Raw genomic sequence first — 11,835 nt, forward strand, 5'->3', positions numbered from 1 at the left:
CCATCAGGCCTGACTCAGGACTTTCTGAGTAGAACTCCGGTTGCCTAAGAAATACTGCCTAAATTTGAGAAATGGGACCCCATGCAGCTATAAAACATCTAGGCCATCAATATGTCTTAGTTGGTAGAGATACCTGCCATCAAGCCCAAAAAATGAGTTTGATACCCAAGATCCATGAGATGGAAAGAGAGAACTGATGCCTACAAGTTGCCTACTGACACACTCTCTCTCACACACACACAGAAAATATTTTTTAATTAAAAAATCATTTGAACAGCAAAATAAACAGGTAATGGAGTGAAGAGCTTGCCTACAGAAAGGGAGAAAATCTTGAAAGATGTACATCTAACAAAAGATTAATATTTCAAATATACAAAACTAAAAAGGTCAAATAATCAACAAATATTTTAAGAAATAATTCAAGAAATAGTTCTTAAACTATAAAATGCAAATGACCAATAAATATATGGAAATGTACAATTTCATTAGTTGTTAGAGGAATGTAAATTAAACCTATTTTGAAATTCCATCTCATTCCATTCCACTTCATTCTTATGAAATAAGAAATAGGGCCTGGATATGGCTTGCTTAAGTGTGAGGCCTGAGTTCAACCCAGAATCCAGGTAAAGATGAACACTCTAGACTCTAGAATTTAGAGCATCCACAATGCCAGCACTCCTACAGGGAGATAAGAAATGGAGACAGGAAAATTGCCCAAAAGGTGAATGTCCAGCTAGCATATGCCTCTGAGAGCAAAAGGAGACACTGTCTATAACAAGGTGGCATGTGAAGACTGATACCCCAGGTCTCTCTCTCGTTCTCTCTCTCTCTCACACACACACTGGCTGTCTAGAATATGAATAAAGAGTGCATATATGGAAATATAAACTAGTCTAGTAATAGGGCTGAGGATGTAGTTTATTTGGAGGAGCCTTGCCTAGCATGCAGAAAGCTATGTGTTCTATCCCCAGCACAGCATAAAACAGCATGATTCAATAGGCTGCAACCTTAGCACTTAGTGGTTGGAGACAGAAGGATAAGAAGCTCAAGGTCATCCTAAGTTGAGGCCAGCCTGGCCTCAGGAGACTGTCTCAAAAAAGCAGACAAAAATAAAAACACATATAATGAGCAACACAGTTACACCACACGTGGCTATTTATCTGAAAGGCCAACACATCATGGTGCTACTTTCACAAATACTTACTGCAGCATTATTTATAGTAGCTAAGTTATAAAACTAACACAAGTGTTCAAATCAGAAGCTATAAAGAAAATGTGCACACACACACACACACACACACACACACACACTGGAATTTTTCAGCCAAAGGAAATAACAAAAGTTATGTAGCTTGCAAGAAAATAGCCAACTGAAGACCATCCTAATAACTGAATTAAGCAGTTTGAGAAACACAAATTATCACCTTTTCTGTCACTTGTGATTTCTAGATTTTATATAGGTAGATAAAATCATAATGTACAGATTATGGGTAATAGCAGAGAGGTGGAGGGAGGGAAAGGCAGTGGGGGTACGTCCAACCTGCACTATATACTTGACGGACACATTCTTATGCTGTAACACATTACCATGTAAAATGAATGCACACAATGAAAAACCTTAAAAAGTGAAAACTACTTTAGCTTTTTGTTGTTTTGAGTTTTTCAAATTTGGAGGGTTTTGTTTGACGCAGGATCCCCTGTAGCCCAGGCTAGTCTCCAATTTGCTATGAAACTTAGGCTATTCTTTGTTTTGTTTTGTTTTGTTGAGACAAAACAACTATCTGTGTAGCCCTGGATACCCTGGATATCTGTAGACCAGGCTGATCTGCCTGTCTCTGCCTCCTGGGTGCTGGAATTAAAGGTGTGCACCACCATCCCCCAGCTTGGAACCGAGCATGCTTTTAAACATCCAGGCCTTCTGGAATCACGCCCTGTGATCATATCACTGTATTGCCGTCACACTTGGTCTTATGCGGTGCTTGGGACTGAACCCAGGGATTAGGGCAATGTAGGTAGGCACTCTACCAAACTCTACCAAACTCTATAGCCCTAGCACTGTTTACTCTGCTCTGTTTTCCCTTTTTCACCTTCAGTGTTTGTGTGTGTGTGTCCACTTGTCCAAGTATGCCACAGTGTAAGCATCTGCTCTTACTTACTGGGCCAAGGTTACCTGATATGGCTGGTCCAGGAATTAAACCAGGCTCTAGTTGGAGGGAGCACAGCAAGACTGAGACTGTGACATTTTTTACTGAGAGAGTTTTTATACCCCTATCAGAAACAATATAATGGCAACTGCTAAGTTGTAGTTGGATGTTTGTAAGCTATACAGGGAATGCAAGATTAATGCCTCAGACCATTGTCCTGTCAAGCTTCCTTGCTTCCTTGACTTCTAAGGGAACATACAGTAGCTTACAGAGTGGCCTGAACACTTTACTGCCTGAGGGAGTGCCTCAGTCTCTCAGGAACTGGAGGCACATAGTGCCCCAAGAGCCATGAACTCTCACCTGAAAAACCTATGATATATACCAAGGCATACTGGCCAGGCCACCTTCATGGTTCCTTGCATCACAGTGCCAGGCAAAGGTCAGGGGACAACTTGCAGGGACTGGTTCTCTCCTTCCACTATGTGGGCTCCCAGGATACACTCATATAATGTCTTTGGCAACAACTGCCTTAAACTGCTGAGCCCGCTCCCTTGCCCCCCCCTTTTTTTGAGACAGGATATACCACAGTCTAGCCTTGAACTGTGACAAGCTTCTTGTCTCTGTCTCTTAAATATTGGGGTATTGGGGTTACAGTCTACTATACTGTCTTAATCACGTCTCTGTTGCTGTGAAGAGACACCATGACCACAGCAACACTTTTTTCTAAAAGAATGTTTATTTTTTTAAGATTTCATTTATTTCTTTATTTTATGCATTTATATTAGTGCTCTATCTGCATGTGCACCTGCATGCTAGAAGAGAGCAGTTAAGGGTATAGATGGTTGTAAGCCACCATGTGGTTGCTGGGAATTGAACTCAGGACCTCTGGAAGAGCAGACAGTGCTCTTAACCATTGAGCCATCTCTCAAGCCCCCACAGCAACTCTTATAAGGGAAATCACTTAATCAAGGCTTGCTTTCAGTTTCAGAGGTTTAGTCTGTTATTATCACAGGGGAAGGAAGCATGACAGCAGGCAGGCAGACATGGTGGAGAGTTCTACATCAGGATACACAGGCAGCAGGAAGAGAGAGTATTGGGCCTGGCTTTGGCTTTTGAAATCCTAGACCCCTAATGACACACTTCCTTCAACAAGGACACACCTACTCCAACAAGGCCATAACTTCTAATTCTTCTCAAGTAGTGCCACTTCTTGATGATTAAGCATTCACATACATGAGCCTATGGGGGGGGTGTCAATTCCTACTCAAACCATCACATGACCTATAGTTTACATTTTTACTATGGTAAATGCTGATCGATATAACCTGCATAGCAGCTTTATTTGTAATATCCAGAACCTGGAAACAACCCATATGTCCTTCAGTTGAGGAATGAATACAGAAATTGTGGTACATTTACATAATGGAATATTACTCAGCAAGTAAAAACAAGGAAATCATGAAATTTGTGGGCAAATGGTGGGGTCTAGAAAAGATCATCCTGAGTGAGGTATCCCAGAAGCAGAAAGACACACATGGTATATATTCACTTATAAGTGGGTATTAGACATATCATATAGGATAAACATACTAAAATCTGTACATCTAAAGAAACTAATCAAGAAGGAGAACTCTGGGTAAGATGATAAATCTTCACTCAGAAAGACAAATGGAATGGACATTGGAAGAATGAGAAAACAGGAAACAGGACAGGAGCCTACCACAGAGGGCCTCTGAAAGACTCTACCTAGCAGTGTATCAATGTAGATGCTGAGACTCATAGCCAAACTTTGGGCAGAGTGCAGGGAATCTCATGAAAGAAGGGGGAGATAATAAGACCTGGAGAGGACAGGATATCCACAAGGAGAGCAACAGAACCAAAAAGTCTGGGCCCAGGGGTCTTTTCTGAGACTGATACTCCAACCAAGGACCATTCATGGAGATAACCTGGAACCCCTGCTCAGATGTAGCCCATGGCATCTCTGTGTCCAAGTGGGTTTCCTAGTAAGGGGAACAGGGACTGTCTCTGACATGAACTCAGTGGCTGGATTTTTGATCACCTCTCCCTGAGGGGGGAGCAGCCTTGCCAGGCCACAGAGGAGGACAATGCAGCCAGTCCTGATGAGACCTGATAAGCTAAGGTTAGAAGGAAGAGGAGGAGGACATCCCCTATCAGTGGACTTGGAGAGGGGCATGGGAGGAAATGAGGAGGGAGGGTGGGATTGGGAAGGAATGAGGGAGGGGGCTACAGCTGGGATACAAAGTGAATAAACTGTAATTAATATAAAAAAATAAAAAGTTAACAAAAATAATAAATTTATACTTGAAAAAAGAAAGAGAGAGAGAACCTATCTTGTAAAGCCGAATAAAGATCTTAAAACTAAAACACTGAGAATTTCTGACTGGCAGGGCTCCTGAAGGTGGGGAAGGGAGCAAGGAGACACTGCGATAAAGAGTGCAGGAGGAATGGGGTGGTGGTAGGGTTCTGTGTCTCAGGTTTTGTCTTTCAGAGTGGGGAAGCCAAAGGCTGGGAATTTCCCTCAGCCCTGGGTTTTATTTCTCCACTCACTTCCTTTGTCTTCCTGCCTTAAACAAGTGTTCTTTCTCTCGGTGTATGTCCGAATTCTGGAGAAAGCCAATCAGAGTCACCGCAGTCTCTTCCCACATAGTGCTATAAAAGCCACAGAGAGGAACAAGGACCTAATTTCTCCAGTTTCTTTGAAACACCAAGGATGAGGACTCCAGCTCCCCAAAGTTTCCTCCTGCTGCTCTTGGCTGCCCTAGCTCCAACTCCCACCCAAGCCGGTGAGTACAGGGTCCTGCTGGGAAGAGTGTGGAATGGGCAGAGTGGGCGCAGCACTACGGAAGTATGAACTTTCTGGGCTCCTGGAGATGAGAGGCCTCTGCCCGTGGGTCTCCACCCCCTCGCCTTGCTTCCCTCCCTGCACTGAGTCCCTAGAGAAGGAAAGAGGGTTGAGTTCTTACCGTGCACACCCATCCCAGGCTCACACTCGCTAAGCTATTTTGAAATCGCCATGTCCGGGCCTGGCCTCCTGAAGCCCCGGTTCATCTCCCTTGGCTACGTGGATGAGTTGCAGTTTGCGCACTTCGACAGCAATGAGCAGAGTCAGAGGTTGGAGCCGCGAGCGCTGTGGGTGAAGCAGATAGAGCCAGAGCGTTGGGAGCGAGAGACACTGAGAGTCAAGAATCACGCACAGAATGCCCAAAGTCTCCTAGAGGACGCAATCAAAGAATACAACCAGAGCCAGGATGGTGAGTGTCCCGGAGTCAGAGGTCACGGCCCACCCAGGTCCCCCTACCCTCTCTAGTTTCTTGGGATCCCTGGGACTGAGAGTTAGCCTTGAGGTTGCAGGAGCCATAGAGATCCTCGGCTAGGGAGTTGAGGACTGTGGCTAATCCAGGTTAGGTCTAAATCCAAACCCTTGGGCTGGGGCCAGGTGGGCACTCAGAGCTAACTGTGAAGGCGGGGCCAGTCTCTCACACTTTCCAGTGCATAACTGGCTGCACCGTTGGGCCGGACGGGCGCCTCCTCCGAGGGTACAGTCACCATGCCTACGATGGCCAGGATTACATTGCCTTGAGCGAAGACCTGAAAAGGTGGAATGTGGCTGACTCAGCGCCTCAGATCACCCAGCAAAGGTGGAAGGACTCTGGTGTGGCTGAGATGGTCGGGGCTTTCCTGGAGGTGGAGTGTGTGCAGACCCTCCGTAGCTACCTGGAGCTGGGCAAGGAGATCCTGTTGCGCACAGGTACAGAGCAGCCGAAGGGACCATGGGGCACTACCCTTGGACTTGGGCTCAAGTCTCCCAAGGAAGAATATCACCTCTCTCTTTCACATTGGAAAGGAAAAGAGTGCTTCTGGGTTTCCAGTATCTTTGGAGACTGATTCCAGTGGTGCTGAACTCTCTCAGACCCTACCTAGTCAGTATTCCAAATCCATTTTGCCAGTGGAAAAATGGAGTGCCCTATCCTAGGCTAGTGTAACCTAGAATTTGCCAAGGAATACATTTCCAGGTGACTGAATCTAGGCTACTGTGCCAATTTGTACTCCTCTTCCACCACACTTCTCCTGTCACATGAGTACAACTGCATTATTCTAGTAAGAACACAAAATGACTGAATTTTCCACTTTTCCTCTTCAGATGCCCCGAAGGTACATGTGACCCACCACCCCAGACCTCAAGGGGACGCCACCCTGAGGTGCTGGGCCCTGGGCTTCTACCCTGCTGACATCTCCCTGACCTGGCAGTTGGATGGGGAGGACCTGACCCAGGACATGGAGCTTGTGGACACCAGGCCTGCAGGGGATGGGACCTTCCAGAAGTGGGCAGCTGTGGTGGTGCCTGCAGGAGAAGAGCAGAGATACACGTGCCATGTGCTGCATGAGGGGCTGCCTGAGCCCCTCACCCTGAAATGGGGTAAGGAGGAGAACAGACATAGAATCTGTTGCCAGAAAAATTTCAATCCAGTCTGAAGACCTGAACAAGGTCATGGCTGAAAGCTGACATCAGGTCTTCAGTCTTCCTTCACTTCCTAGAGACACCTCATCCCATCATCCACATCATGGGAATCACAGCTGGTCTGATGCTTTTTGGAGTTTTGGTCACTGGAGTTGTGGCTGCCATTGTGATAAGGAAGAAGAGGAGCAGAGGTAGGGAAGGGTTTGTATCCGAGGATTTTTGTCTTACTGGGAAATTCCAAGCCCTATCTAAAATCTGCCTATTTCATATTTTGTTACCACAAGGCACATATGTGCAAGCATGCTTATCCGATCTGGGACCATGTGTATTAACATAGCTTTTTGTAAAGCACTTGTGAAAAGGATGGACAGGAATTTCATATTGTGATTCTGTAGATTCTTATCAGTTAAACAGAGAGATGACAGCTAAAGGGACAGCTTCATGAGGGCCTTTGGTCCTCTTTCTGCCCACGTGTCTTTTCTCATGTTTCCTGATACGGCTGTACATCTGTAGCCACACTTTTAGACACTTGCTTAATGTCCAGGCATAGGTTTCCTGGGACCTCATAATACTGCATATTCTTGGTCATTTTTCCCATAGATGAAAGATGACATATTTCTGTGCAGATAATTTCTCCAGGAATTGACTTTCCTCATTCTATTTTCACCCTTTAGCCACCCAGCACTTAATTCTCTTCACACACTAGGGAATACTGCAAGAGAGTCTAGCAAGGAGGCAAAGACCAAGTCTCTACAAATATTCCTGCAACTGGGAATAGCATGAGTTCTCAGCTCCACAAGCTGAGGGACCATATGCTGGACCCTGACTCAGCAAAGGGAGATAAGGAAAAATTGGAACTGCAAAGGATACATTTTGGCAAGGATGACATTGCCACATATTTACCAGGAGAAGCAGGGAGGGGCACCAGCAGAGTGATTAGTGGCATCTATGCCCCAGCTCTTGTGCGGAACCAGGTGTGGACAGGCTTACAGGTTCTATTTCTAGGTTCTGATGTCTTAAACTTGGTTCTAAATCAAGTAAGCCCCAATATCATATATAAAAATTATGTTTAAATAAGAAAATGGATTTCATTATTTCTAACAAGAGTAAGAAACCAGTTTGGGGAATTTTCAAATAACAACCATTCAGAGACTTTTGTTGTGTAAATTGCTTCCTAAATCTCCCATCTGAGGCTACACCCCATGGGAGGGAAAACAATGTCAGCATGATAACTCAGGACATATGCCTTTTCTCTTAAAAATTCTTAAAATGCCCAAGACCCTTCTCCAGACGTGTGCTGCTCTGATCACTGACATCACTAACCACAAATATTGTTCTAAACTAACCAGGTCTCTTCCCAGATCCATACTTTATATGGATCGTAGAGCCCAGGACTCACTTTGTTGGTTTTTTTTTTTTATACAGGGTCTCATGCTGTATCCCAGACAGGCTTCCAACTCACTGTGTAACTGTCATGATCTGCATGGACAGTTCTGCAGAGTTCTGCATCCACTTGACTGGATTTCGAATCGCCTAGGAAATATATCCTGAGTGTACTGTGAGGGTGTTTCCAGACAGGGTGAACTGAAGAGGGAAAGCCCACACTGAATTTGGTTGGTACCATCCATAGCCAGGGTTCCCAAGACTGAATAAAAATAGAAAATGGAGAAAGCTATACGAGGCTGTATGAGAGCAAGTATTCCTGACTGCCTTATTCCTGATCAGTGGAGATGAGGTGCCCCAGCCACACTGCCATACCTCTATGCCAAGGTGCTCTGTATGTTAAGTTACAAACCAAAATAAACCCTTTTTTAAGTTGCTTCTGTCATGTTTTTGTCACAACAGTGAGAAAAGTTATTAATACAGAAACTAACACCGGCCTTGAAGTCCCAGCAACCTTTCTGCCTTTGTTTCTAGAGTGTGGGGATTATGGGTATGGACTACCACACTAGCTCCAGAAGGCATTTATGTAGCAAGATACAATGGTGACATAGCCTAGCAATCCCTTTCTATGTCATTCTTTCTATAGGATCTAAAGACCAGCAGCCTCTGTCCAAAGCCTGTTATAAATTCAGAACATCAGCTCTAAAGCAGACTTCCTGAATCTTGTTGTGGTATCCAGAAGACTCCTGTGCTTTGGAAAGTATTGGGCTTCTGGTCTTGAGCTTTCTAGACATACTCCAGAGCCATGCATTCTGCTTCAGGTGTACATTCTAATGAGATGATTGAACACTGAGCCAAGATTCAGTCCTTGTGCTCTTTCTTTTCAACAATTAACCATTCCCTTTGTGATTCTACTCCTCTCCAAGGTTTCAAATAGCATTTAAAATGCCACTCAAACCTATTTCTCTATTCTTGACAAGTCTCCCAAATACCTCCAGACTCATCTAGCCAAGACCAACATGATTGCTTCATTGCCATTTCCTTGTCTTCTAACACAACTCTGTTCTGCTATTATAATCCAGACTATTTTAGTCAGGATTCTCAAGAGAAAAACACACAGACACACACTCACACTCTCTCCGAAATGAATTTGTTAAATGATTTTAAAAACAAGTGAGGGCTGAGAAGCCAGTAGTTACTCCATCCTTGAGGCTGCTGCCTCAACAGCTGTGGTCTCTCTGTGGGACGACAACTGGTGTCCTCAGTCCTCTAGCGAGGTGCCTCAGCAGTCCCAGGCTGGCACAGGGAGCCCACAAAGTTCTCGAAGAGCTGCTCTTCCCTATTTCTCCTAGAAAGCTTGGAAACACACATTCTGTTATCAGCAAAGGAGTCAGCAGTAGCAACAGCAACAGGGCAAATCCCTCAGTCGAAAGAGGGAAAGCCAAGGAGGCAAAAACTAGAGATAAACTTTTCTGAAATGCCCATTTTTATGTAGGCTGCTACCTGAAGGTGCCACCCACAATTGGAATATCCTTTCCCACACCAATCAAGGCAATCAGGACAATTCTTTAGGTATGGCTCCCTACTCAGGTGATTTTAGTTAGTGACAAGTTGATATTAAAACCATAATATATAGCCCTAATTTGTGTGTGTGGGGGTGTCATCTTACACACATTCTATTCTCTGTACTGACCTGGTAGAAATGTTGTATTCACATTATCCACGTTTAAAATAAATATAAAAGCCATTTTCCACTCATTTTTCTCTGCTCACACCTGGGGAATATTAGTAGTCCAATATAACTTTCTGATTGCTTTTTCCACTTTATTGCTTGCTCTCCACAAATCCATTCACATCTCAACCAGAAGAATCATCTATTACTTTTATCATTATGTTTTTTAAACACAGTCTGTGAGGCTGAATTTGTGAGTCTCCTGCCTCTGCCTGCCAAATGCTGGGATTCTAGACAAGTACCACAACATCTGGCTCATGATGTTTTGTTTTGTTTTTTTAATTGTATATTGTAGACTTCTATTCTCCATTCTGTTCTGTTGTGTTGTTTCCTGTGCCCTGTAACTTTTCCTAATGTTCTGGTTTATTCATATATCTTGAAGTGTTTTACCCAGTGTTTTCTTCTAGCAGTGTCATAATTTTGTATTATATTAAATTCTTGATCTATTTTGAATTGACTGTTTATAGGCTGATAAGGATACAGTGTTAGTTTTTTTTTTCTACAGCATTTGTCGAACAAGTTTGTTTTTCCAATTTATTTTTGACACTACTGTTGAAAATTAAGTGGCTATAACCAGATTATTTCTACATCCTCTAGTCTTTTTCATGGTCTATTTGCCTGCTTCTGTGCTTGTCCCATGCTGATTAGAGATATACTATAATGCTTCCAGCATTGTTCTTGCTGCCAAGAATTACTTTGGCTATTCAAGAATTTTTTTTTCTTCTATATCAATTTTAGCATTGCCTTTTTCTAGTTCTTCGAAGAATGCCATTGAGATTTTTGCGGGAATTACACTGAATTTCTAGATTGCTTTCAGTATTACAGCCATAGCCACAATATTCTGTATATTCATGAGCATCTTCTAGTATGTATCTGTGTGTTCACAATGGATCTTCCATTTCTTAACTGTTTTTTGTTTGTTTGCTTAGTTATGTAAACCAGACTGGGCCCAAAGTTTTGGCCTCCTGAGTGCTAGATTACAGATGAGCCACCATGTACAGGATTATTTGGTGCTTTCCTTACAGAGATCTTTAACCTCCATATTTATCATTATTTCTAAGTATTTAGACTCTTTCACAGCAACTATGAATGAGTTGTTTTCCTGATTTTTCTCACCATCTTTCTTATTGGTACATAGAAAAGCTTCTAAGTTTTGTGTGTGAACTCTGTTCCCTGAACTTTGCTGAAATTATTTTACATGTTTCAAACATACGATCATGTCATCTGCAAATAAAGATCATGTAACTTCTTCTTTTACTGGTGTCCCGGTCCATTTGTCTTACTGCTCTGGCTCATTCAGGAACTACTTTGAATAGGAGTAGAGAGAATAAGCCAAGCTTGGTGGTGCACACCTTTAATCCTGTATTTGGGAGGCAGAGGCAGGTGAATCACTCTGAGTTCAAGTCCAGCCTCATGGACACAGTGAGTTCCAGGCCAACTGGGGTTACATATGAGGCCATATCTAAAAAAGAACAAAACCAAAAAGAGTAGAGAGTAAGCATTCTTTATCTCACCCCAAGTTTAGAAAAAATGTTTTCAGTCCCCACTCTCCCTTAGTGTAATGTTGGCTATGATTGTCTTATATAGCATTTATTATATTAAGATACATCTCGTATTTCTAGTTTCTTGAGGGCTTAAATTTATCATGAAGCATGTTGAATTTTGTCAAAAACCCTTTTCTACATCTATTGAGATGGTCCTGTAACTTCTTGAATATTTTGAAAATTTTTTACTATCTAATGTTCCCCATTTCATCTCTAATTTTATTAATTTGACTTTTTCTTTTCTTGTTTTTACACAGAGTCTCACTGTGTATCCTAAGCTGGCTTGAAAATCACTATGGAGCCAAACAGCACCTTGAACTTCCAACAATTCTCTTGCCCCTACCTCCTGAGTATGTAGGTGTTTGCCACCATGCCCAGACGTCTTCACTATGTGTATATAACCACGGTGGAATGAGAAAAGTGGAATGAGAAGGTTTGTTATGCGACTGAACAACAAACATGTCTGGGGGAAGTCCTACACACATGATCCAGAAACATAAGGATAGAATTATTATCGTTCCTTTTTCTTTGTAAAAGTATAACTCTAAGGGA

The 11,835-nt window shown here is 43.1% G+C and overlaps 1 protein-coding gene across 1 annotated transcript; it reads left to right on the forward strand.

Annotated features, from left to right (window-relative positions):
* The first annotated feature begins 4,875 nt into the window (after positions 1-4,875).
* Positions 4,876-7,235, forward strand: LOC110563046 (H-2 class I histocompatibility antigen, Q10 alpha chain-like). Its single transcript, XM_060369978.1, has 6 exons — positions 4,876-4,948; positions 5,147-5,416; positions 5,638-5,913; positions 6,307-6,582; positions 6,702-6,845; positions 7,225-7,235. The coding sequence occupies exons 1-6, from the start codon at positions 4,876-4,878 to the stop codon at positions 7,233-7,235; spliced, it is 1,050 nt and encodes a 349-aa protein (XP_060225961.1).
* Positions 7,236-11,835: the final 4,600 nt, after the last annotated feature.

The sequence above is a fragment of the Meriones unguiculatus genome, chromosome 16 (assembly GCF_030254825.1).
Source record: "Meriones unguiculatus strain TT.TT164.6M chromosome 16, Bangor_MerUng_6.1, whole genome shotgun sequence".
NCBI lineage: Eukaryota > Metazoa > Chordata > Mammalia > Rodentia > Muridae > Meriones > Meriones unguiculatus.